The 27,635-nt window shown below is 51.6% G+C and overlaps 1 protein-coding gene across 5 annotated transcripts in view; it reads left to right on the top strand.

Annotated features, from left to right (window-relative positions):
• The window catches only part of NXN (nucleoredoxin), a 191,103-nt gene that overhangs the window by 136,497 nt on the left and 26,971 nt on the right, over positions 1-27,635 (top strand). The window contains exon 1 of one of the 5 annotated variants that reach the window (XM_065532219.2): positions 13,706-13,807. The exons of the other annotated variants lie outside the window; for them this stretch is intronic. Within the exon in view, the coding sequence (XP_065388291.1) occupies positions 13,721-13,807 (87 nt within the window). The 5' untranslated portion in view covers positions 13,706-13,720. Of the gene's footprint in view, positions 1-13,705; positions 13,808-27,635 lie in introns of those variants that run through there. 5 annotated transcript variants of the gene reach the window in all.

The following is a 27,635-nucleotide window of genomic DNA, read 5'->3' as shown; positions in this document are numbered from 1 at the left end:
TTTTGGCAAATGCAAGGAGAGATTGGACCCTCTTTTTTTTGAGATGAAGTCTCACTTTGTTGCCAGGCTGGAGTGCAGTGGCGCGACCTCGGCTCACTGCAACCTCCACCTCCCAGGTTCAAGCGATTCTCCTGCCTCAGCCTCCTGAGTAGCTGGGATTACAGGAGCCCGCCACCATGCCCAGCTAATTTTTGTATTTTTAGTAGAGACGGGGTTTCACCATGTTAGCCAGGATGGTCTTGATCTCTTGACCTTGTGGTCTGCCTGCCTAGGCCTCCCAAAGTGCTGGGATTACAGGTGTGAGCCACTGCGCCCAGCCTAGATTAGACCCTCTTATCTTCATCTCCCACAGGGGCCGGCTGTGGACTTGCCGTCTCATACGACAGGAATCATTTTCTGCTGGTTTTGATTGAGTTCTCTGGCACACTGGACGGGGTTTGTTGTAACGCACACATTCCTCCTGCCAAGGTACACAGAGTCTTTAGACTCAGAGGCTTGTTTTATGATTTTTTCCCCTAAACTTAATTTATTCTACATATCCCATGGCAGAGCTAAACACGTGTGGGTATTTGGCTGCCAGAACTGGTGGATCAGATGGGGCCTTGCCTGTCCTTGCTGGAGAATGGGAGGGCTGCTTCCTTCTGGGGTGTATTTTCAGAGAGAGTTCTGTGAATTTCAAACAAAACTTTTCAACAAACCTATTCATGAATAGAAGGTAAGAGATAAATCTGGGGGAAATTTTACCCACACTTTGATCCTGGGGAGCAGTCAAGTTTTTATTAGCCACAAAGAAGATATCTTGGACTGGGTGGAAAATGTTTACTTCCTTCTGCTTGTAACCCTGAGCGAAGCTGTCCTGGAACCCCTTAGGGCTCTCTCAGACCCGGGGGGTTCAAAGGCCGCCTCTCTTCTTCTGTGTTAGTCTATGAAAATTATTTATGTATTTGAGATCATGTCTTGCTCTGTTACTCAAGCTGGAATGCAGTGGCATGATCAGAGCTCACTGCAGCCTCAAAAACTCCTGGGCTCAGGTGATCCTCCTATCTCAGCCTCTGAGTTATCTGGGACCACGGGTTTGCTCCACCACACCAAGCTAATGTTTTCCTTTTTGTAGAGATGGGGTCTTACTATATTGCCCAGGCTGGTCTCAAACTCTTGTGCTCAGTTGACCCTCCCACCTTGGCCTCCCAAAGCACTTGTGGTTATAGGTGTGACAGATGTGACAGGTGTGATCATAGGTGTGATAGGTGTGAGCCTATGCACCCAGCTTCCATATGCAAAATTTTAAACTCTTTCTGAGACGGAGTCTCGCTCTGTCACCCAGGCTGGAGTACGGTGGTACAATCTTGGCTCACTGCAACCTCCGCCTCCCGGGTTCAAGCAATTCTCCTGCCTGAGCCTCCCGAGTAGCTGGGATTACAGGCATGAGCCACCACACCTGGCTAATTTTTGTATTTTTAGTAGAGATGGGGTTTCACCATGTTGACCAGGATAGTCTCGAACTCCTGACCTCAGGTGATCCATCCTCCTTGGCCTCCCAAAGTGGTGGGATTACAGGCGTGAGCCACCGCACCCGGCCGCCAATTTTTTTTTTTGGGACGGAGTCTCGCTCTGTCGCCCAGGCTGGAGTGCAGTGGTGCGATCTCCCAAGTAGCAGGGACTACAGACGCCTGCCGGCACACTTGGCTAATTTTTTTTGTATCTTTTAGTAGAGACGGGGTTTCTCCGTGTTAGCCAGGATGGTCTGTGATCTCCTGACCTCGTGATCCACCCACCTCGGCCTCCCAAAGTGCTGGGATTATAGGCGTGAGCTGCCGCACCCGGCCTAAATTTTAAACTGTTAAAACTCCACTCGAGTGAGCAGGTGGGATCATTTTAAATCCGTCTAACTAAAAAATATTCTAGTGGCAGGATCTTTCCTCCAAAGTACCTGCTTTCAAGTGTCCAAAAAACCTGAGAGAGAAGAGCAAGTACAGTGGGAAGGGAGAATCAGAAACAGCTATTCCAGATTCATTCGTTTAATCCACAGATATTTTTACTGCAAGCCTACTTTGTGCCATGCATGATGCCAGAAGCGGGGTGAGCTAAGTATCTCCCTGGCCTCATGAAGCTCTGTAGTCCAGTGGCGGGGGGGGCACATCTGATTCAACAAGTCACACAACTATAGAATGAAAATGGGCCGGGCGCTGGGGCCCACGCCTGTCATCCCAGCACTTTGGGAGGCTGAGGCACACGGATCACGAAGTCAGGAGTTGGAGACCATCCTGGCCAACATTGTGAAACCCCGTGTCTGCTAAAAATGCAAAAATTAGCCGGGTGTGGTAGCACGCGCCTGTAATCCCAGCTACTTGGGAGGCTGAGGCAGGAGAATCACTTGAACCCGGGAGGTGGAGGTTGCAGTGAGCCGAGATCATGCCACTGCCCTCCAACCTGGGCTACAGAGCAAGACTCTGTCTTGAAAAAAAAAAAATTAAAAAATATGTAATAGAAATAGTGAGAAGTACTGTAATGGAAGAGTACTAGGGCTTGGACATGTAACAGGGCACCTGGTCCGAATTGGGAGGGAGGTAGTGCGCAGAGAAGGCTCCCGAAGACGTGATGTTTGACCTGATGTCTGCGGGGCGAGGAAGAATTAGCCAGGGCGAGGGACACACAGTAAAGACGGGGGACACCACGTGGGAAAGAGACTTCAGTGGGCCTGAGTTACCTGGGAGCTTTCTCTTTTTTCCTTTTCTTTTTTTTTTTAGACAGAGTCTCACTCTGTCACCCAGGCTGGAGTGCAGTGGCGCAATCTCGGCTCACTGCAACCTCCGCCTCCCGGGTTCAAGCGATTCTCTTGCCTCAGCCTCCCGAGTAGCTGGGACTACAGGTGTGTACCACCACGCCTGGCTAATTTGTGTATTTTTAGTAGAGATGGAGTTTTGCCATGTTGGCCAGGCTGGTCTCAAACTCCTGACCTCAGGTGATCCACGGACTCCCAAAGCGCTGGGATTACAGGCGTGAGGCACCGCGCCTGGCTGGGAACTTTCTTAACATTTACACTTTTAGCCCAGCGTGGTAGCGGGCTTCTGTAGTCCCAGCTACTCAGGAGGCTGAGGCAGGAGAATCGCTGGTACCCGGGAGGCGGAGCTTGCAGTGAGCCGACATAGCGTCACTGCACCCCAGCCTGGGTGACAGAGCGAAACTCCGTCTCAAAAAAAAAAAAAAAGAAAAAATTTCCACTTTAGGTCTCACCCCCTGGGAGTCAGATCCAGTGGGTCAGAGGTGGGGCCTGGAAATCTGCATGACTCCCTGAGACTCTGAGGCATCCTGGGCAAACGGGCGTCCTGGGGAAATGCTGCATTAAACACTTGTGATGGAGCTCTTTCCTCCCAGTTTGCAACGTGTGCTGGAGGGAATCCTAGGCCTCCTTTGTTAGGCTTGGCATACGCATAACCCCAACCGTGCAGGGAGACCTGGACCCAGTCAGAGAGCAGACAGGGGTCCTGCCTCCCTCCTCCACCCACCCACCCCTCCTTTCTGCTTGACATCTGCTTCCAGGAGCCCCATATCCAAATCCGACACCAACTCGGAGCTCTGGGAGCTGGAAAGGACAGGAAGTGTTGGGGTTTCTTTTTTCCCCTCCCCTGCCATTTTCTCGATGTCAGTATGGACATTCAGAGGCAAGTCTGTCTACATAATCTGTCCCGACTTTTTCTGGAGGTAGAAAGGAGAGAGAAAACAGGGTGGAGTTTGGGGAGCAAGACGCCAGCTGTGGGCACGAGGGGTCCCAGGGAGCCTGTGGCCCACGTCCTGGTCAGTGGGGGGTTTGATGAGTTTCCCTGCTGGAGACGCCCCTGACTGTGGCTGAGACTGAGGCTGTGGCTAAGGCAGGTTCTCGTTGATGGGACTTGTGAGGAGGTGTCGTCGGGACGCCCCTGGATGGCAGAAGAGCTGGGACTAAGCCAGCAGGGATTGCTGCTTGGCCAAGAGCCTTCTAGAGGCTGCGGGGCCTTGGCCGGCATTCAGGGATAAGCCAGGGCCACAGGATTCCTGATCCCTTTTCTCGCCGCTGCCTCCGTTGGCACAGGACCTAAGGGCTTACGGTGGCAGGGCCGTTCCTGAGACTGGCGCCCCTAATTGAGCTACAGCGTTTTCCAACTTTTTCCACTCTCCATTTCAAGTCTCTGGTTAGATCAGGAGAAAGTCTGGCTGTGGCGCCATCTTTAAACCACTGGCAAACCTGCTAATCTCCCTCCATAGAGAAAGCCGACCTCAGCGTTCCGCAGGCAGCGTGAGTCAGATCACATGTAATCGTGGCTTGTTCTTTGTTCTTTTCATTTTGACACTTAGCCTCTATTTATGGTGAGTGGTACTGGTTCTCTACTTACAATCGCAATATAAAGTTTCCTTTCAAAATAGATTTTTTTTTAAAGGAGTCTACTCAAAGCAAAATAAGTGAATAAGCGTCTGGGTGAGGAGGGCACACGTTGTAATGATACATGTGGACGCTGGAGCTTGGAAACTGGGTGCTGGGAGCAGCCATCTGGGTTTCACATCTGGCTTCATCTTCATAGCAAGCCCATGAGGCAAGCACAGGGATTTCTCCCAGTGTATAGCGGAAGTAGCTTCTCGGAGAGGTGAAGGGACATTCCCAGCCTGGCTGACTTTGCCACCCTGCTCTTTCCACCTGCCCTTTCTTGTGACCGGGGGACACAGTGACCTCAGATTCATTCTGTAGCCCCTCAGCCCCTCCACATCCCCCCCCACTCCCATGCTATCTAAGCATCTTCTCTCCCTTCTGCAGCCCAAGGCTGCCCCCGGGAGCAGGCAGGCTTGTGCTGCTCTTTGTCCTGGCATCTTCATTTCAACCGGGGAACTTTGGGTGGAGCCGTAGCCAAGTGAAAAGTGGAGCTCAGGCTTGCTGGACCCCGGCTTCCCTCCGCATCCCCCAGCGTTGGACACAGACCTTCCTCTGGGTGGTCTGGAGACCAGGTTGGAACTTGTTGATGTTTAGCAGTTCGGTTCTCCTGAAAGTTGACAGGATTATTGTGCTCTATAAATCGGTCAGCCTGTCCCAGGAAGCCGTGCTCCTGATGGAGAAGCTGTTTGTGTGTGGTTTCTGTTCCGAAGGCCTCAGCAGTTTTAAGTTTCCTAAGCAAGTGATTTTCGTGGCATCGTCTGGGTCTGACTCACTGGGATGTTTCTGCTCTGGAGGAGAAAGTCAAGTCTCGTTGCAGCCTCAGGAACTCCACCCTCTGCCCGTCTTGGTTCTGTGGCACCAGCGGTGTCTGCAACCAGCGCATGGGAAGGTGCCCACACACCTGGCCGGGGAGTGCCCGCCGACGGCCCTCACTGAACTGCCTTTGAAAACTAAAGTTGGGGGACATACTGTGCCTGCTTATGAATATCGTGTGTGTGATTCTGTGTCGGGAGTGTGCTCTAAGGGACGTGTGGCCATTCATCTTGTCTGCAGAGGAGACCTCCCGCCTTCGTCCCTCCTGACTCAGGTCCCGGTTCCCCCCCGCCAAAGCCCGCTGGAGACAGCGAGCTCGCACAACCTTCCTGGAGGAAGAGCCCTACTTTGGGAACTCACAAAATGGCATTTCTTGGCAAGTTTGTGAGTTTGCTCATGGCCACTTCCTTGGACCCACAGGTCGGAGCGGTGGACTGACTTTTCCGGTGTCCACACACATGTGAGACCTTTGTGTATCTTAGGCTCCCACTTAAGAAATGGGCTGGTGGCTTCAGGGAGCAAGAGGTCCAGGAAACTCATTTGCTCTCTTGTCTGAAGCCGTCATCTTGCTCCTTCCTCTGCGTATCTCATGGGAGCAGGAGCAGGTGTCTCCTCCTCGGGCCCCGGGGCTCCTGGGGGAAGACAGAAGAATGATCCGTGAGAAAGGGATTTGAAAGGGCTGAGCGCGTCTGTCGGGTGATTCTGCTTTTCTTTTTCTGGCATCCTAAGCAGTGAGGATTTAGTGATGTGCTCAGACTCTCCACACACACAGACCTACGTACCTGTCTTAGTTAGGAGTCGTTTACGAGGAGCAGAAATGGACTCCAGCTGCCTTATGTGGTTTGGGTTGGACTCTCCGAACGCAGTTGTTCATTGCAGGGGCGTCCGGATGCAGGACGGCACCCAGCTGGGATGTGGGGGACCAGCCTGGGTTCAGGAGCAGGTCGCTCTTGGGCTCCTGGGGGCTCTGCAGCTTCTCTCGTTCGCTCCTTTCTGACTCTGGCGTCTTTCCTGCCCCTCGTCTGTCCTCCTGTGTATCAGCTCCATTTCTGTCTGCTGTCCCTGGCCCAGCAAGGCGACCCCTGCCTGCCCTTGATGTGAGTTTATGGTTCTCACCTCCATTGTCAACTCTTCAGCACTCCTCTACCTTCCCTGCATCCTGCCACGTTTAGGAAATGATGATTGCTTGTCTGTGGAGATAAAGGGACGAGGCAGCTGGCCGCCAGAGGACAAGGACGTGGAGGGAAGGAGGAGGGAGTCCAGCAGCCCCTGAGGCTGAGAGGGTCAGTGCGGTGCCCTCCTGGAGCCTGCTCATAGCACACTGGTTGGGAGGCTCCCATCTTTTTTTTTTTTTTTGAGACGGAGTCTCATTCTGTCCCCCAGGCTGGAGTGCAGTAGTGTGATCCCAGCTCACTGCATCCTCTGCCTCCCAGGTTCAAGGGATTCTCCTGCCTCAGCCTCCTGAGTAGCTGGGATTACAGGCATGTGCCACCACGCCCAGCTAATTTTGTATTTTTAGTAGAGATGGGATTTCACCATGTTGGCCAGGCTGGTCTCGAACTCCTGACCTCAGGTGACCCACCTGTCTCAGCCTCCCAAAGTGCTGGATTACTGCGCCCAGCTGGGAAGCTCCGATCTTAGTAAATCCATCTTTGTGTCCAGTTTCTGAATTCCCAGGAGAGAGCGTGATTGGTGTTAGATCAAGGGTGTACACCCACCCCGATTACCTGTGGCCCAAGGCAGAAGCCCGTGGAACAAAGGGTGTGGGCGGGCCGGGGACTGCCATCCCAGGGGAGGGTCTAGAGAGGAAGCCGGGGCCTGTTACATACCCAGACAGGCTCCTTTCCTTTCTCAAAGGCGAAGACCTTAGTCTTGATCTGACCCCATACTGTCTGGCACAAATACCTGGTAGGTTTGAGATGATCAATACATGTTTATTGATGAAAAATGACCAGGCACATGAGTGGTACAGAGCCGACATCCTGCTGAAACCTGGCACTTGGCCTATCCAGAAAACCTCCGTCATCTCCAACACCCCCGGCCATCGTCCTCAGACCACGCTTCAGCCTCTCTGTCTGACGTCTAGGACCGTTCCTGCCGCTGTCCACTTTCTTATTAGCTTCTGAAGCCTCAAACAGAGAAAGTGGCCGGGGAGGCGAGCCGCCTGCGTTTTTCTCAGTAGGCGGCATTTGGAACCCGTCGTGTGGTGGCTCCTTGGAGTTCGCTGTTTGGAAGTAAAACAACACACACGAATACCGCGTTGTAAAAATGGCTTTCCGGCCAGAGCCTTGGACTTTTGTGTTTTGATGGAAACACCCATCTAAATTTCCTGGTTTATTTTTTCTGAATGGCCAGGCATTACAAGTGCCACTGTTTTTTAAATCCTGCTTGTGTTGAGCCGCAGCAGTACCTTTTATTGGCAAGAAATCAGCCAGGCGCAGTGGCTCACGCCCGTAATGCCAACACTTTGGGAGGCTGAGGTGGGCGGATCACCTGAGGTCAGGAGTTCGAGACCAGCCTGGCCAACATGGAGAAACCGTGTCTCTACTAAAAATACAAAAAAATTAGCCAGGCGTGGTGATGGGTGCCTATGATCCCAGATACTCAGGAGGCTGAGGTAGGAGAACTGCTTGAAGCCAGGAGGCAGAGGTTGCAGTGAGTGGAGATCGTGCCATTGCAATCCAGCCTGGGCAACACGGCAGGATTCCATCTCAAAAAAAAAAAAAAAAAAAAGAAAGAAAATCAACGTTCAGTAACTGGAAATGAATTGTCAGGGGTTGACATCCTCCTGAGGGTGACAGGGACCAGAGGGAAACTCTGCTTAATTAATAGTGTTTCATCTTCGATCCTTCACTCGCTGGTTTTGTAACAACTTTATGTAGCAGAAAGAGAGATGGGAATTGACAGTGGTCTGGAAGAGGAGGGGAAGGTGATACTTTGTTCTGTATTTACTCCTATATTTATTTCTATATTGGGCTTGTAGCTGTTTTTTCTTATTCTACATGAATCACTTGGATGCATAAATTCAAAGACATATGTCTGTGGGTCTCACACATCTGTCTTGAATTTCATCTTTTCCACCCTGTCTTCTACTTTCCAAACAATTTACCTCCCCCTCTCTCTCTCCCTGCTGTTACTTATTTCCCTGGGCAACGGAACCCTTTCATTTCAGGAGCTGGTGGAGGGAATGAATGCGAGCCACAGTCTGTTTCTGTGTAAAGGCATCTTGGTACCCGGTGGTCATAGTTTCTTAGTGTTGGACACGATTCCTTTTGCTGTGGACGCGGCTGGTCTGCGGCAGTGGGGCTGAGGCTGTTTGCCGAGCTGCGGACGTGCCTGGCTTGCCGGATTCCCGGTGAGGTGATGTTACGGCTGTGGACCAGTCCGGGCTAATTTAGAGAGAGGCTTCACGCGCCAGGCCCCGCGCAGAACCGTCCCTTCTGACTGTTTCCTTTGATCTCTGTTTCCAGGCTGGGAGTTGTTCACATCATTGTAAATGTTTCCTTTCCTCTCCTTGTCGTTTGGCCGGGCTCAGTGGGGACTTCCTGAAGCAGGAACGTGGTCAACAAGGGGTTTATAACTGGGCACTCAGAAAGTTCTGCCAAGAAACAGAGGTTTCCACGCAGCCGAGAAGGGAAAAAGAAAGCCGTGGTGCAATAACAATCAAATAGGAAATTGAGACAGGAGCTGTGCCGAGTGCTAATGGCTCTGCGGGGGGACAGGTACGGACGGTGCCGAAATGATAAACATCTCCGTGGTTCTCACCAACCACACTTCCTGCTCTTCTGTTGATTGTGCAGCGCGGATGTGGAAAAGCTCACCCTGCTGACTTGTGATTTACAACAGCGTTTGGGGTGGTAGGCGCTGCGCAGTCACATTCCTCGTCTACCAGAAGCCGCAGAAAGTTTCGAGACGATTTGCCTATGTGGGCTATGATGAGGTTTCTCTTCAAATAATCGGATCAATCTTTTATTCTTTAATTCACAGTCCTTCCTCCCCCCGCCCCCCACTTTTCTCCTTTTCCCTTCTCGCCTTTGTTAAACACCCAGGCACGCCACAGTACCAGGCGCTATTAATACCAGCTCACATTCCTCTCCTTATTTTAAAAAAAGACTTAACTTTCTGGCTCATTATAGACACCCCTTCCCCTTTCCCTCCACTTTCTTTTATGTGCCCACCCTATCTAAAAAGAGTCAAATGTTTAGCCAACTGGGATTAGTTTATATTATACGACCCGACACTGGCCAATGAAACAAGGGCACGGAGGCAGGACTTGCGTCAACAATAAAGGCTCTCGTGCCCCTTTGTTCATGTGTTCAGGTGCGCTCTTGTGGCGACTGGCCAAGGAGGCGCCCCTCTGTGCAAAAATACACTTGCTTTGCTAAAAACCCTTTGTTCATGTGTTCAGTTTCCTTATTTTTTATTTTTATTGTTTTGAGACAGAGTTTCTCTCTGTTGCCAGGCAGAGGTACGATCTCGGCTCACTGCAACCTCTGCCTCCCGCGTTCAGTAATTCCCTACCTCAGCCTCCCAAGTAGCTGGGATCATAGGTGCCCGCCACCACACCCGGCTTATTTTAGTAATTTTAGTAGAGACGAAGTTTCACTGTCTTGGCCAGGCTGGTCTTGAACTCCTGACCTTGTGATCCATCTGCCTTGGCCTCCCAAAGTGCTGGGATTACAGGCATAAGCCACTGTGCCCGGCAATTTCCTTGAAATTTTGAGCGTTATTCCTAACACCTAATTTTTAAAACTTTATTTATTTATTTATTTTTGAGATGCAGTCTCGCTCTGTCGCCCAGGCTGGAGTGCAGTGGTGTGATCTGGGCTCACTGCAACCTCTGCCTCCCAGCTTCAAGCTATTCTCCTGCTTCAGCCTCCCAAGTAGCTGGGACTACAGGCATGCGCCACCACACCCGGCTAATTTTTGTATTTTTAGTAGAGATGGGGTTTTGCCGCATTGGCCAGGCTGGTCTCGAACTCCTGACCTCAGGTGATCTGCCCTCCTCGGCCTCCCAAAGTGCTGGGATGACGGGCAGGAGACGCCACACCGAGCCTATTTTCCTGGTTTCTTTTCTGCTGAGGAGCCATGACGAATGTGTGAAAGTGGAATATCGGCCTGCCTGTGGCTCATGCTGCGTCTCCAGGTCACATGTGAGGAGCTGGTAGCACATGTCGGCATCCAGCTGATTGGCCTGAGTGCTGAGTGTCATCAGCATCCCCAGTTTCTGAGTATCTGCCGCGTGTGAGGCCCTGAAGGTACAACGTGGCCTAAGATGGAGGCCCTGCAGGGCCTTGTCTGATGAGGGAGAGGTGAGATGGTGTTTGGATGCTGAGTCCCTAAGGATGATGACGGTGGGATTCTAGAAGGGGGGAATTCTCTCTCAGATGTTGAGCCCATAAGGATGATGGTGGGATTCTGGAAGGGTAGAATTCTGTCTCACATGTTGAGTCCCTTGATTCTGGAAGCAGGGAATTCTCTCTCAGATGTTGAGTCCGTAAGGATGACGGTAGGATTCTGGAAGGGTGGAATTCTTTCTCAGATGTTGAGTCCCTTGATTCTGGAAGGGTGGAATTCTCTCTCAGATGTTGAGTCCGTAAGGATGACGGTAGGATTCTGGAAGGGTGGAATTCTTTCTCAGATGTTGAGTCCCTTGATTCTGGAAGGGTGGAATTCTCTCTCAGATGTTGAGTCCGTAAGGATGATGATGGTAGGATTCTAGAACGGTGGAATTCTCTCAGTTGTTGAGTCCATAAGGATGACGGTAGGAGGCCGGGCGCGGTGGCTCACGCCTGTAATCCCAGCACTTTGGAAGGCCGAGGCGGGCGGATCACAAGGTCAGGAGATCGAGACCATGGTGAAACCCCGTCTCTACTAAAAATAGAAAAAAAATTAGCCGGTGCAGTGGCGGGCGCCTGTAGTCCCAGCTACTCGGGAGGCTGAGGCCAGAGAATGGCGTGAACCCGGGAGGCAGAGCTTGCAGTGAGCCGAGATTGCGCCACTGCACTCCAGCCTGGGCGACAGAGCGAGACTCCGTCTCAAAAAAAAAAAAAAAAAAGGATGACGGTAGGATTATGGAAGGGTGGTGGAATTCTCTCTCAGAAGTTGAGTCCGTAAGGATGACGGTAGGATTCTGGAAGGGTGGAATTCTTTCTCAGATGTTGAGTCCCTTGATTCTGGAAGGGTGGAATTCTCTCTCAGATGTTGAGTCCGTAAGGATGATGATGGTAGGATTCTAGAACGGTGGAATTCTCTCTCAGTTGTTGAGTCCATAAGGATGACGGTAGGATTATGGAAGGGTGGAATTCTCTCTCAGATGTTGAGTCCGTAAGGATGACGGTAGGATTCTAGAACGGTGGGATTCTCTCTCTCTCTCAATTTGGTGGATCACCTCCCGTGTTCCCACAGTTTATGGAATCAACCTTTCTCACTGGAGCTTCTCACTGTAGCAGCTGGTCCTAGGAGTTCTCTCACGTGCAGTGAGTCCATCCTGGACATGTCAGTCAAGTGCTATGTTGGAAATTACTAGAAAATCAGAGCCTGGAGCTCTGGCGTCCTGGGGTGAGCCCTGGTGTCCTATCCTCGGGCACCTGCACTGACCCTGTCTCCTGGGGGTAGGTCTGTTTTCGGGCCTCTTGGCATGGATTTTTGTTTCAATTTAAAAGATGGCATCTTGGCATGGATTTTTTAATTTAAAAAAAACAGGCCGGGGCCGGGCGCGGTGGCTCAAGCCTGTAATCCCAGCACTTTGGGAGGCCGAGACGGGCGGATCACGAGGTCAGGAGTTCGAGACCATCCTGGCTAACACGGTGAAACCCCGTCTCTACTAAAAAAAAATACAAAAAACTAGCCGGGCGAGGTGGCGGGCGCCTGTAGTCCCGGCTACTCGGGAGGCTGAGGCAGGAGAATGGCGTAAAAACCCGGGAGGCGGAGCTTGCAGTGAGCTGAGATCCGGCCACTGCACTCCAGCCTGGGCGACACAGCGAGACTCCGTCTCAAAAAAAAAAAAAAAAAAAAAAAAAAAAAAACAGGCCGGGCGCGGTGGTTCACGCCTGTAATGCCAGCACTTTCGGAGCCTGAGGCAGGCGGATCCCAATGTCAAGAGTTTGAGATCAGCCTGGGCAACATGGTGAAACCCCATCTCTACTAAAAATACCAAAATTAGCCGTGCGTGGTGGCGGGTGCCTGTAATCCCAGCTCCTCAGGAGGCTGAGGCAGGAGAATCGCTTGCACCTGGGAGTCAGAGGTTGTCATGAGTCAAGATCGCACCACCGCACTCCAGCCTGGGTGACAGAAGAAGACTCCATCTCAAAAAAAAAAAAAAAAGAAAAGAAAAAGAAAAAAGAAGCCTTGTATGTAGAAACCTACCATATTTTTGTATCTATTGCAAAGTCCTTTCATTGGCCTTCACACACGATCGCCTCATAGCTTGTACTGAGCCACAGGAGTGGATGGGCTGGGGTTGGGGTGAACTGGTGACATCTGCCACTTTCCAGCTAAGGAGGGGCAGGACGGGATGCACGATGGCCTGGACAGGTGTGTTTGTGCAGCAGATTCCCAAAGCGACAGGGAATGACACTTGTCCCTCCACAGAGTCCTCATTCCTTTGCCTCCTTTCTTCCTTGCTCTTTCTCGCGGGTTCTGGAAAGATCTGGAGTGAAAACGTTCAGATTTGTTTCTCTTTGTGAATGAACTTAACATTCTGGGTTGACACCGGTGTGTTGGCGCATCTCCCAAAGACACGGCTGCAGGTCAGGGTCCCGACATTGACGTCGAAAGGCGCCACTGAGAGTGAGCGTGGCACGTCTGAGCTCTTTCCTGGTAATGTCCGCAGAGAGATCCACAAGGCCCAGGAAACCCTATCGCCCACTAGAAGTGACTGCCGCTGGGACAGGGGTCGCTCTGACTCCAGACCCACGCTGGCTCCTCGTCCCCCTCCTGTGCAAACTCCCAGCCGCTTCCTAAGATCTCCTCTCCTGAGAGCATATGGCCCTCGCCTGCTATTACCAGCCACCCGCTTGCTGTTCCAAACCACTCTGCCCAGTGGAGGGTTTTATACCAGATGGGGCTTCAGGAAATCCCTTCTGTCAGCTTGCGGGAGCTGCAGCGTGGGGAAACAGCCTGTCCCTCGTCTGTGGTGCCGGCCAGAAAGAGCCTGGCAGCCATATGCCGTTTGTGCTCCCAGCTAACTGCTCATCTCCTGGCTCGCGGAGCCACGACGGCAGGAAGTCGAACGGCACAGTAAATGAACCTCCTTAATTGGTGTTACAGATGAGATCGCGTTCCCCGTGTCGGGGAGCTGGACTCCTCACGCCGGCAGCCGACTGGCGTCATTAAATATTTTGCGTTGGGCATGTTTGAAAGGGTGGGAAGTAAATATCGGTGTGTTTGTCTCTTCGTTTGTGGCCATTATTTTTACCTCACTCATTTGTTGTTCATTGAATTCAGTCTGAAGGTGCAGCTTTTGAGACGGAGTTTTGCTCTTGTTGACCAGGCTGGAGTGCAATGGCGCGATCTCGGCTCACTGCAACCTCCGCCTCCCAGGTTCAAGCAGTTCTCCTGCCCCAGCCTTCCAGATATCTGGGATTACAGGTGCGCGTAACCACGCTCGGCTAATTTTTGTATTTTTAGTAGAGACGGGGTTTCTCCGTGTTTGTCAGGCTGGTCTCGAACTCCTGACCTCAAATGATCCACCCTCCTCGGCCTCCCAAAGTGCTGGATTACCGGCGTGAGCCACTGCACCCTGCCCGAAAGTGCAGCTTTCTGAATGGAAGTTTAGTAGCCAAGTTGCCTGTTTAGTAGCCAAGTTGCCTGGGGAGTGACTCCTGGAAAGGAGGAGGAGATGGGCCCCCTTTCCCTGCCTCTGCGTCTTGGGATGTGCTGTCTGTGCCTCTGGTTGGTGTCTTCGAAGGTGGGTTGCATGTGAAACGTGGCCTCTTTCCCGTATTCATCCTTCATCCTCCCCAGTAACCCACGTGACCTCCCCCCCGCCCCCGCCCGGGACCACGGAAGTGCAGCCCACAGCCGGACCTGGTTCCCGGCCACGCGCAGCGCTGCGTTTCCATTTCTTAGCCTCTCATGCTCCACCTGCGTGGACACCAGCGGCTCCCCTGTCTCTGGGCTTTCTGGTTGGAACTAGTGACTGTTTCTGTATAAAATTCTGCCATCTCCCATTTTGAAAAAGACCAGTGCTAGCCTGGAAAATGTCTTTCTCTCCTTGATGAAGTGGTGGGTTTAACTGGAAGGATGTCGAGCAGGTTTTTTGTTTTGTTTTTGAGAGGGAGCCTCACTCTGTTGCCCAGGCTGGAGTGCAATGGCGGGTCTCGGCTCACTGCAACCTCTGCCTCCCAGGTTCAAGCAATTCTCCTGCCACAGCCTCCTGAGTAGCTGGGATTGCAGGTGTGTGCCGTCACGCCTGGCTCATTTTCGCCTTTTTGGTAGAGACGGGGTTTCACCACATTGGCCAGGCTGGCCTCAAACTCCTGACCTCAGGTGATCCGCCCGCCTCGGGCCCCCAAAGTGCTGGGATTACAGACGTGAGCTGTTGCACGTGGCCTAGAGCAGGTGTAATTGGAAGGATGTAGAACAGATTTAATCAGAAGGATTGCTGCTTTTATCCAGTTTGTCTTTGCCCCCCTCAGAGCCGCTGCTGGGACATGGACACTCGTGGGCTTTTCCTCTCCTTTGTCAGGGTGGACCTGCTCGCCGGTGTGAGATGTGCTGTGTGTACTTGGGCTGCTCTGGGTCCCGGCCCTGGCAGGATTGGCGGCGCCAGGGTGATCTCATCGCCGTCTAGTCCAGTGCTGCCTCTTTGACGCTCCTGCAGTGTGAGGGCCGCGCGTGGGGCCCATTGCCCTGGCATGGGCTTTCTGAAATGGCATCTGGAAGGGCACATGTGAGAAGTATTCACGTGTGAGTGCTGTGAGCCAGGGATGTATCCACGCCCTTCGCACATACCATCTGTCCACACAGTTACTAGCAGGGAGGTGCCCCCCAGACCATTTTGCAGCTGAAGAGAGTGAGGTGTGAGGAGACTAGTCATTTGCCCAAAGTGGCAGAGCCGGGATTCAAACCCAAGCCATCTGCTCCTGTGCCCGTGCTCTCACCCCACACTGTGCGTCTCGCCGCCGTGCCGTGGAGGAGTGGGGGCTGCCAGAGCACAGCAGTCCCCTTGGAGAAAGGCTTGGGGCAGGGGGCAGTGGCTGTTTTGTATTCAACATAAGAGAAGCCTGGTGTGCCGTCCTTTATCCTGGGAGTCGTCTGTGTGTTTGACAGCACTTTGGAGCAACAGGTCAAGATGGAAGCAGGCTTGCCATGGATACACATGTCTTAGAGAGAGAGAGAAAAGGAGGACGCAGCCGATGGGATCCTCTGCCTGTCACACTAGCAGCAAAGCGATTTCTGTCGTAAAAGAGTATCTTGCCGGTGAAGTGAGGCTTTTAAGACTTAAGAAGTGTCTGCACACCAGGCTGAGAGTAACTGGCGTTTCCTGTGAACGGTCGTCCCCTGGTCCCTCTATCTGGAGGTTTCCCAAATTGATAGGAGGCCCAGTAAGTCACTTCCCCGTTCTCCCTCCACCAGAATGGGAGCCTGCTGCTGGCATGGATGCTAAATGGCGGTTACAGGGGACATCATACTTTTCCATTTATGGCCCAGTAGAAATGGTAGTATTCTCTCTGTCTCTTTTTTCTTTTTTTTTTTTTTGAGACAGAGTCTCGCTCTATAGCCCAGGCTGGAGTCCAATGGCGTGATCTCGGCTCCCTGCAACCTCTGCCTCCCGGGTTCAAGTGATTCTCCTGCCTCAGCCTCCCGAGTAGCTGGGATTACAGGCACCTGCCTTCTTGCCCAGCTAATTGTTGTATTTTTAGTAGAGACAGGGTTTCACCATGTTGGCCAGGCTGGTCTCAAACTCCTGACCTCGGGTGATCCGCCAGCCTTGGCCTCCCAAAGTGCTGGGATTACAGGCGTGAGCCACCGTGCCCAGCCGGGTTTTTTTTTTTTTGTTTTTTTTTGTTTTTTTTTTTCAAAACAAGGTCTCTCTGTCGCCAGGCTGGAGTGCGGTGGCTCCATCATGGTTCACTGCAGCCTCGACCACACCAGGTTCAGGTGATCCTCCTCCCTCAGCCTCCCGAGTAGCTGGGACTGCAGACGTGTGCCACCATGCCAGGCTAATATTTTTTAGAGATGGGGTTTCACTCTGTTGCCCAGGGGTCTCGAACTCCTGAGCTTAAGTGACCCGCCCACCTTGGCCTCCCAAACTGCGAAAGTTACAGGCGTAAGCCACTGTGTGCAGCTGGCAGTATTCTTTTCAGACACCTCCTCATTATTTCTAGCATGTGTTTGAACACTTCCTGTGTTTTATTTTATTTTATTTTTAGTTTTTGAGACAGAGTTTCACTCTTGTTGCCCAGGCTGGGGTGCAGTGGCGTGATCTCGGCTCATTGCAACCTCTGCTTCCCTGGTTCAAGCAGTTCTCCTGCCTCAGCCCCCGAGCAGCTGGGATTACAGGCGCCCACCACCACGCCCAGCTAATTTTTGTATTATGAGTAGAAATGGGGTTTCACCATGTTGGCCAGACTGGTCTTGAACTCCTGACCTCAGGTGATCCACCCTCCTCGGTCTCCCAGAGTTCTGGGATTCCAGGCGTGAGCCCCAGCACCCGGCCCGACACTCACTATGAACCGAGCGGTGTTGTCCGCGCTGCACGTGCTTTAATCCAGTTCGTTCTCACGGCACCAGGACGAAGCAGTGTTGTTAATGTCCTCGTTTTACTCAGCGGGAGACTGGCACCCTGAGAGGTGGTGTGGCAGGCCGGAGTTCCCCCGTGGTTCACAGCAGAGCGGGGATTTGAACCCAGGCAGTCTGGCTGCAGAACCACATTCTCCACCATTTGTTCTATCCCATGCAGCCTCCAGCAAACACAGGTATGGACTGAAGATTTCACTGACCAGTGAGGACCAAAGTCAACGCTGAATGGTCAGTTCTTGGAGCGGCCCCCATTTGGAAGGAAAGTAACTGCAGATCGGATGTTTGAGATAGTTCAGTATGTCTGCAGATCCAGGGCCCTCCCGGCAGCTCTAGTAAACTCGAATGCAGCCAGTCTTCCTCCTGGGCCTTTTTTTGCTCATTTCTCCTGGCAGTTGGCCTGATCTGCCATATGTAGTTGTAGGTTCTTATTTTTATATTGTGGCCAAATATATATAACGTAACGTTTACCATTTTCACCATTTTCCACTTCTAAACTGTAAGGTTTTCGAAAGCACGCTCAGCGTCTCACCACCTTCATTTCCCTGTGGCACTTCGATTAGAGGGTTGTAAGTCACAGCTGATTCAGCTCTGTTGGGTTGCAAAACCCAGCTAGGTCATCTGTAAATTGGTTAGAAAACTCACTGATACGGCCAGGCGTGGTGGCTCATGCCTGTAATCCCAGCACTTGGGGAGGCCGAGTTGGGTGGATCACCTGAGGTCAGGAGTTCGAGACCAACCTGGCCAACATGGTGAAACCCCGTCTCTACTGAAAATACAAAAATTAGTTGGGTGTGGTGGCGGGTGCCTGTAATCCCAGCTGCTCGGGAGGCTGAGGCAGGAGAATCACTTGAACCCAAGAGGCAGAGCTTGCAGTGAGCTGAGATGGTGCCATTGCACTCCAGCCTGGGTGACAGAGCGAGAATCCATCTCAAAAAAAAAAAAAAAATAAAATTCACTGTTCTGAGATTTAGAGAAATGAATAAATTTTAAATCCGCTTCTACCCAGTCTTTTTATTTTAATACAGCCTGGCTTGGCAGAGAAGTCCAGAAAGAAGGTGTGCAGCAAATACTGTGCTTGTGGCTTTGTCTGCAGGGAGCAGATTGGATACGTTATTTTGTGAACCTCACGCTCTTGCGACCCATGGGGCATACGTGGGTCCTCTCTGCGAACCAGCTGAAAACATGTAGCTTCAAAATGGCAGATCCGCCAGGAGGGTTTGCAATTCTCATAGGTTGGTGACGGTTCGGGTCAGCCTGGCCCAGACCCTCTGCCCCTTTCCCTCAGTGGCACAGGCGGGTCTGTTCTCTGCCTCAGCTCAAGGTGAAGGTGGGATGAGGAGGTGGGGAGGGTGTAGGATCTAAGGCACCATCGGGCAAAGCAAGAGAAGCTCTCATCCCACCAGCACTGGATTCGAATCATTTCTCTGCCATTTCAGGAGCATTCTGGGCCCCCCAGGAATGAGGGGGAGCCTTGGTCATGAAAAAGCCATTTAAGTAGCTGAGCTTGACTGCTTAGAAGGCATCCGGTCTGGCTGCCCTAGGACGGTGGTTCCTCTCTCCCTTCCTTCTGTTGGTTTGTTGTTCCTCTGTCATTTATTGGACACGTAACGTGCCCAAGCACTGCTCTTGGCCAGCAGGTATACTCGGCTCCGAGAATTGCAGTCATGGGCCAGATCACACACTGGGAATCATGCCTCAGGAGCAAGGGGATCCAAGATTGGGCCTTAACTCTGGGGATGAGGACAAGGTCCTGCTGGAGCACTTAGAAGATGGTGTGGGGGCTGAGTGAGGCGGCTTCCACCTGTAACCCCAGCACTGTGGGAGGCTGAGACGGGAAGAATGCTTGAGCTCAGGAGTTTGAGACCAGCCTGGGACACATAGCGAGACCCTGTTGCAACAAAACATCAAAAAATTAGTGAGGCACGGTGGTGTGCGACCATAGTCCCAGCTACTCGGAGGCTGAGGTGGGAGGATCATGTGAGCCTGGGAGGTGGAGGCTGCAGTGAGCCATGATTGTGCCGCCTCACTCCAGCCTGGGCGACAGAGCAAGACTCTGTCTCAAGAAAATAATAATAATAGCAGCTAAGCTAGGTGTGGTGGCTCACGCTTGTAATCCCAACAGTCTGGGAGGCTGAGGTGGGAGGATCGCTTGAGCCCGGGAAGTGGAGGCCGTAGTGAGCCATGATTGCGCCACTGCATTCCAGCCTGGGCAGCAGAATGAGACCCATTCTCTGTGTCAGTTCCTTCGCAGAAAGCAATGAACACTTATTTCATACCTAATCTTGGCCAGGCTAAGCACTCTCTGTAACTCATCTTCACAACCGTTCAGTGAGGTGTAGGTTCTGTTATCTGCATTTTGCAACTGAGGAAACCAAGAGAAGGTGAGATTCCTGACCAGGGTCACCCACTGATGAGTGGCTGGAGCCAGAGCCTGCGCTGAGGAACCCCTAGTGTTTGTCCTGGTGTGACATCGGAGGCTGGGATAAGGGGATTCCTGCTGTCAGCGTATATCCCGGTCTTTGGTCGTTTGGGGTGAGAAAGGTGGGAGCACACTTCAGACTCTGTTTTCAAATGCAGCTCCACAGAAAGGGTGGTTCTGATTGTGGTCGGCGTTTAGCTGGAGGGCAGGGGTGACGTCTGCCGAGAAGGCTTGGCTGACCCGGCCAAGGAGTTTGCTGATGGATCCTACATCTGCTCTGGCTTTGCCTTGATCCCACAGATTTGCAGCAGCTGTTGGAAAGAAAAGCTGAGACCCCAGTCAAGAGCAAGACCCAGTCCTTAGCTCGAGGGGGCAGATTCCGTGCTGCTCTCAGGAACCAGGACTGCTCGGAAATCACGAGGCTGCACTTCCCTGCAGCCTCTGTGGGTGCTGACGAATCCCACTGGTGTTTCCGATTTGCTGGGCTTTCTCCTTGGCATTTGTACCGTTTCCCGGTTCCCTTTTGATACGTGCTTCATTGTTCTGTGGGTCACTGTAAAAGCGTTTCTGGCCTCTGCATTCCTGGGATCGTTCCAACCACAGCCTTGGAGTTTTTCGTCAGAACCCACTGCCAGGCGGAGCAGCGGGAACTTTCAAGTAACTGGATAACCCGCTTTGTCATCCGTTTCCATTTTTGCCAAGTTGAGCTAATGTTGTCTCCTCTTTCTTTTTTTTCTTTGTTCTCTGTGGCCTGGCTTCTGAATTTGATGAACTCATCATAAACAGTGGAGTCGTAGGCGTTGGGGGTTTGTTGTGACGTTTTCTTTTTTTTTTTTTTTTTGAGACGGAGTCTCGCTCTGTCCCCAGGCTGGAGTGCAGTGGCCGGATCTCAGCTCACTGCAAGCTCCGCCTCCCGGGTTTACGCCATTCTCCTGCCTCAGCCTCCCGAGTAGCTGGGACTACAGGCGCCCGCCACCTCGCCTGGCTAGTTTTTTTTTTATTTTTTAGTAGAGACTGGGTTTCACCGTGTTAGCCAGGATGGTCTTGATCTCCTGACCTTGTAATCTGCCAGCCTCGGCCTCCCAAAGTGCTGGGATTACAGGCTTGAGCCACCGCGCCCAGCCTGTTGTGATGTTTTCTACTGGTGTTGCATGGCCTTTGGGTGGCTGTGGTAGAAGACCATTCAGCAGGGACCATCAGAATGCACCCCGGGGCTGGGCGCGGTGCTCACGCCTGTCATCCCAGATCTTTGGGAGGCTGAGGTCAGGAGTTCAAGACCAGCCTGGCCAACATGGTGAAACCCTGTCTCTACTAAAAGTACAAAAATCAGCCAGGCGCGGTGGCTCAAGCCTGTAATCCCAGCACTTTGGGAGGCCAAGGCAGGCAGATCACTTGAGATCAGGAGGTTCAAGTCCAGCCTGGCCAACATGGTGAAACCCCATCACTACTAAAAATACAAAATTAGGCCATGTGCGGTGGCGGGCACCTGTAACGCCTGTAATCCCAGCACTTTGGGAGGCCGAGGCGGGTGGATCACAAGGTCAGGAGGTTCAAGTCTCTACTAAAAATACAAAAATTAGCCGGACATGGTGGGTGCCTGTAATCCCAGCTACTCAGGAGGCTGGGGCAGGACAATCGTTTGAACCCGGGAGGTGGAGGTTGCCGTGAGCCGAGATCGCAGCACTGCACTCCAGCCCGGGCAACAGAGCAAGACTAACAAAATGCACCCTGGGTGGATATGTTGCCAGGATGATCTCTAGACAGAACGAACACTGGGTGTAAAGTCATCTGTTCTTTCCCAGCTGCTGCAATACCGGATAGCGCAGCCCTTTTGAGACAGGGTCTCGCCCCATCACTCATCCTGAGCAGCAGTGACATGATCACAGCTCAATGTAGCCTCAACCTCCTGTGCTCAAGGCATCTTCTTACCTCAGCCTCTCAAGTAGCTGGAGCTACAGGAGTGGCCACCACGCCCAGCTAATTTTTGTATTTTTTTGTGGAGTGACAGGGTTTTGCTGTGTTGCCCAGGCTGGCCTTGAACTCCTGGGCTCAAGCGATCTACCCGCCTCGGCCCCCCAAAGTGCTGGGATTACAGGCGTGAGCCACTGTGCCCCACCCAGCACAACCCTTTTGAAGGGCATAAGTCTCCACTGGCCTTTTTTTCTCCAGTGTCCAGCGGAATGTGAGCTCTTGCCCTCACTCCTGCCTCCTGATTCAAAGGCTGCTGGGAACTGCCTGACTCAGCCCCTTCTCCCTTCCACAGTCTTTCATACTAGGCTCTGCTGTATTTCACACTGCAGCCTTCCAAGCCCGGAGGTGAAATGAAGTAGAAATTCCTTTCGGAATCAGATGTGGTGTCAGAGTTCTCTTAGAGACCAAAAGCAAAATCCACAGAGTCTGTTAAAAAAAAAATCCAGAGGCCCCTTTAAAATCTGGGAAAATGGAGATGAGGAGGCAAACAGATCACATAGAAACAGGCCAGAAAACTTGTCTGTTTTGCAGCAGGTGCTTATGGCAAGAATACCACGTGCCATGGAAAGAAAAACCTCCTTTCTCCAAGTAGTTTCCGACACAGCCTGCTATCTAGATATACAGCTGATTGATTAACTTTAAAATGAAGTTGACAGGAAAATGATTTTCTTTTTTCTTTCTTTTTTTTTTTTTTTTTTTTTGAGACAGAGTCTCGCTTAGTCGCCCAGGCTGGAGTGCAGTGGCGCGATCTCGGCTCACTGCAAGCTCCGCCTCCCGGGTTCACGCCATTCTCCTGCCTCAGCCTCCCGAGTAGCTGGGACTACAGGCGCCCGCCGCCTCGCCCGGCTAATTTTTTGCATTTTTAGTAGAGACGGGGTTTCACCGTGTTAGCCAGGATGGTCTCGATCTCCTGACCTCGTGATCCGCCCGCCTCGGCCTCCCAAAGTGCTGGGATTACAGGCGTGAGCCACCGCACCCGGCCACTTCTTTTCTTTTTTTTAAAAACAGAGTCTTGCTCTGTCACCCAGGCTGGAGTGCAGCGGCGCGATCTTGGCTCACTGCGAGCTCCGCCTCCCGGGTTCACACCATTCTCCTGCCTCAGCCTCCCGAGTGGCTGGGACTACAGGCACCCAGCTACTTTTTTGTATTTTTTTTTTTTTTTTAAGTAGAGATGGGGTTTCACCATGTTGGCCAGGATGGTCTCGATCTCCTGACTTTGTGATCCGCCTGCCTTGACCTCCCAAAGGGCTGGAATTACAGGCTTGAGCCACCGCACCTGGCCAGGAAAATGATTTTCAAAGTGGATACTCAGGAGATACAGGGGGAAAAATAAGGATAGATTGAACCCAAATATTCCATGCGTGCAGCGTTTTAGAGGTTAGAGCCCCCACAGACCCCACTTCATGTGAGCCTTGGAGTCGTCCTATGAGATGAGCTGGGCTTGGAGAAGGGGCATGACCCGCCCAGAGTCTGAGACTGTCACCCACTGACATCTAAGCAGGCGTCAGGGCCAAGGATGGAAGCCCAGCTGCTAGAAGCCTGCTTCTTTTTTTTTTTTTTTTTTTTTTTTTTTTGAGACAGAGTCTTATTCTGTCGCCCACGCTGGAGTGCAGCGGCGTTATCTCGGCTCACTGGAACCTCGCGGGTTCAAGCAATTCTCCTGCCTCAGACTCCCAAGTAGAGTAGCTGGGATTACAGGCGCCCGCCACCACCTCGCCCGGCTAAGTTTTGTATTTTTAGTAGAGACGGGTTTTACCGTGTTGGTCAGGCTGGTCTTGAACTCCTGACCTCAAGTGATCCACCTGCCCTGGCCTCCCAAAGTGCTGGGATTACAGGCGTCAGCTACCACTCCCGTCCCTGGGAAATGCTTTTTAATTTTTTTATTTTTATATTTTGAGACAGAGTCTCACTCTGTCGCCCAGGCTGTCGACTCACTGCAACCTCCACCTCCTGGGTTCAAGCGATTCTCCTGCCTCAGCCTCCAGAGTAGCTGGGATTACGACGCCCGCCAGCACGCCCGGCTAATTGTTGTGTTTTTAGTAGAAACAGGGTTTCACCATGTTGGCCAGGCTGGTCTCGAGCTCCTGACCTCAGGGGATCCGCCCGCCTCGGCCTGCCAAAGTGCTGGGATTCCAGGCATGAGCCACTGCGCCCGGCCCTGGGAAATGCTTTTTTAGAAAGGACAATGCGCTCTCTCGGTCCTGGGTGGCTCTGATGTTCACCATCCTGAAGGCGTGAGCTCTGCCCGAGTTTAGGAACACAATGGCAGTGGGAGAGTGAGATTTTTTTTGTTTTTAATCACCCACTCACTGTTACGTCATCTTAGGTTTTCGGCAGATGCTGACTGCATTGGAGGAAATGTTTGCAGCAGGATACGGATGGAGCAGGATTTTATCTCTCTCAGTTGATCAAAGTCAAGACGTGCACTGACATGAACTCTTAACACCGGGAGGTCTCTATTTGGGGTCTGTAGACCTCCTGTGATCAGACAGGTTCCACTCACAGGCTTCAGGGGGATTCGTGGAGTCTGAAATTACACACTGACTTTTTGGTGGATGTGCATTTTTCTCTGCTGAAAGATCTGTAGCTTTTGTCCTCAAAACTACCTGTGACCCAGAAATGACTATGAAACCAGTGTTTTCAGAGGCCTGTTTGAAAACCTTTGGTGGCCTTGAGCCAAGCCTCACACTTGAAAGGGTGCAGAGCTGCATCTTGGTGATCATTTCTTTCAGCTGAAGCTTTTTTTAGTTTCCGGGACGTGTCAGAGAATCCATAAATCACTCCTAGACGACGCCTTCTGACAGAAGGGTCGTGTTCTGATCCGCGTGTTTTCGGAACGATGACTCCTGTGCCGACCACACTGTTTCACAGCCGAGTAACCTTCGTGCTTTGGGTGGCCTGAAGCATCCACAGATGCAGCTCACTGATGAATGACATGGGTTGCTAAATAAATCACCACCACAGAATTAGACCACGGTGGCTTAGTCTGTAAACGAAATAACTTTTCAGCTGGACGCGGTGACTGACGCCTGTAATCCCTTCACTTTGGGAGGCCGAGGCAGCTGGATCACGAGATCGAGAGATCGTGACCATCCTGGCTAACACGGTGAAATCCCATCACTACTAAAAATACAAAAAATTAGCCGGGCGTGGTGGCGGGCACCTGTAGTCCCAGCTACTCAGGAGGCTGAGGCAGGAGAATGGTGTGAACCCGGGAGGCGGAGCTTGCAGCAGTGAGCCGAGATCGGGCCACTGCCCTCCAGCCTGGGAGACAGAGCGAGACTCCATCTCAAAAAAAAAAAAAAAAAAAAAAAAAAAAAAAAAAAAAACAAAGGAAAAGAAATAACTTTTTGGTGTCAGATGTGAGTCTAGAAAAAAAAAATTTTTTTTCCCACTAACCCAGTGTGGGTCTTTATGCGGAAACAAAGATCCAACAATGAGAGGATCCAACACGAGCCGAGACCCCGTGCTCCTGAGATGCAGTGAGAAGGGAACGGGAATCCTTAGGGAGGGAGGGAAGATACAGTTTCTTACCATCCAGCGAGAAAAGACATGTCTGTGGAGACCGGGGCGGCGGGGAGAGGTGTTACAACTCTTCGGCTCACGTAAGGGTTTCAGAAGAAACTGGTTCTTCCTTAGCTGGCAGGGTTTGGGAGATGGCATCATTTCCACTGAGCATTTAGAGGGTTGAGGCTGTTCAGGTGCCAAAACCCCACCACCATTTCCTTAAAAATTCCTGGCTGAGGCCAGGCGTTGTGGCTCACGCCTGTAATCCCAGCACTTTGGGAGGCCGAGGCGGGTGGATCACGAGGTCAGGAGATTGTGACCATCTTGGCTAACACGGTGAAACCCCGTCTCTACTAAAAAAAAAAAAAAAACAAAAAATACAAAAAAGTAGCTGGGTGTGGTGGCGGGCGCCTGTAGTCCCAGCTACTTGGGAGCCTGAGGCAGGAGAATGGTGTGAACCCGGGAGGTGGAGCTTGCAGTGAGCCGAGATTGCACCATTGCACTCCAGCCTGGGCGACAGAGCGAGACTCCGTCTCAAAAAAAAAATTCCTGGCTAAGAGCAAAGCACATGCTTACATTTGAAGGGTAACAGAGGTGCCTAAATGCAAACCACTCTTATAATCATGTTTCATCTGCTAGCTTTACATTTGAGGGTCACAGGCTGAAATTTACTTCAGGCAACAGTCCAGCTACCCACAGAGAGACTCCTGCTACAAGGTGGCATTTGCTTGTGGGAGCCCCAAGCCCCACGGAACATAAGATCCTGGTGATCCCTTAATAATACATGTAAGGACGATTTCTTCTAAGAAGGCAAGGATAGTTTAATCTTAGACTGGACACTCATGAAAAATAACAGGTTCAAAGAATAATCAGTAGCCATCCATTCCTGATAAAATTTTGGTCAAAAAGTTATGGAAGGCCAGGTGCAGTAGGTCAGCAGTTTGGGAGGCCGAGGCGGGTGAATCACCTGAGGTCAGGAGTTGAGACCAGCCTGGCCAACAGGGTGAAACGTGTTCTCTAATAAAAATACAAAAATTAGCCAGACATGGTGGCACATGCCTGTAATCCCAGCTACTCAGGAGCCTGAAGCATGAGAATCACTTGAACCTGGAAGGTGGAGGTTGCAGTGAGCCGAGATCGTGCCAGTGCGCTCCAGCCTGCATGACACAGCGAGACTCCATCTCAATAATAATAATAATTAATAAATAAAGTTGTCCCTTAGTATCTGTGGAGGACTGGTTCCAGGACCCTCCCCCCAACACTGATACTCAAGTCCCTGATATAAAATGGCATAGTTTTTGCATATCACCTATGTACATCCTCTTGCATACTGTAGACTTGTGGAGTTTTTTTTAATGGAGAACTGGGTCTCACTGTGTTGCCCAGGCTGGTCTTGAAGTCCTCGGCTCAGGTGATCCACCCCTCTCTGCCTCCCTAAGTGCTGGGATTACAGGTGTGACCCACTGCACCCAGCCGAGGGGTGACTACATTGAAAAGTTGGCTGTTTTTATAACCTGGCCCTTTTCTGTTTGTGATCTAGGTCTCACCCTTTTTCCTGTTTCTCTCTCAGGTTTCTTTTCTGGATTAACCCAATCAGCATAGATTAGAGGATCTTTGTTTTTTTTTTTTTTTTTTTTGAGACGGGGTTTTGCTCTTGTCGCCCAGGCTGGAGTGCAATGGCGCGATCTCGGCTCACAGCAACCTCCGCCTCCGGGGTTCAAGTGATTCTCCTGCCTCAGCTCCTGAGTAGCTGGGATTACAGGTGCCTGCCACCATACCTGGCTAATTTTATGTTTTTAGTAGAGACGGGTTTCACCATGTTGACCAGGCTGGTCTCGAACTCCTGACCTCAAATGACCTGCCCACCTCAGCCTCCCAAAGTGTTGGGATTACTGGCGTGAGCCACGGCACCCAGCCCCAAATGGCCTTTTAAACCGTAAATCAGGTCACCTCACTCCCTGTGACCTGTTACTTTTGCCATCATCCACGGGGCCTTGACGATCTGGTTCACAAATCTTAAGATGATCTCTGACCTCATCACAGCCGCCACCCCTGGTTCTCTCTGGCTCCATCTACTCTGGCCTTCGCAGTCAGTCCCCAGCCTCCACACGGGTTCCTGGGCCTCAGGTGGCCTCCCGCAGCGTGCCCGTGGCTCGTTCCGTTTCCTTGCTGAGGTCTGTGCCCAAATGTCATTCCTCCCAGATGCCCGTCTAGAATCCACGCCGCCGTCCCAGCTTCCCAGTCGCAGCCGTGATCTTACCCGCCCTGTTGTCTTTCTTTTACTTGCCAGTGTCTGAAATTAGGTTCCTATTTATATTCTTATTTATTGTCTGTCTCTCCCACTGGAGGAGGAAGTCCACCAGGGCAGCAGCCTCATCTCTTTCCTGAATCTCTTGTGCTTAGAACAAGCCTGGCACACAGTAGGTACTCAGTTGCTTTCTGTTGAATGACTTTCAGCTCTTACCAGTTATAAAACGTAGCGGGGTAAAACACAATGTGCTGACAACAGCATATCTCCTACACATCAGTAAGTCAAAGATAAGCAACATTTACACTGTCGATGGGAGTGTAAATTAGTTCAACCATTGCGGAAGACAGTGTGGTGATTCCCCAGGAATCTAGAACCAGAAATACCATTGGAGCCAACAATCCCATTACTGGGTGTAAAGACACATACACATTTATGTTTATTGCAGTAAATATACAATAGCAAAGACCTGGAACCAACCCAAATGCCCATTAATGATAGACTGGATAAAGAAAATGTGGCACATA

This window comes from Macaca fascicularis, chromosome 16, assembly GCF_037993035.2.
Source record: "Macaca fascicularis isolate 582-1 chromosome 16, T2T-MFA8v1.1".
NCBI classification, from domain to species: domain Eukaryota; kingdom Metazoa; phylum Chordata; class Mammalia; order Primates; family Cercopithecidae; genus Macaca; species Macaca fascicularis.
This window is presented reverse-complemented; position numbering and strand designations above follow the sequence as displayed.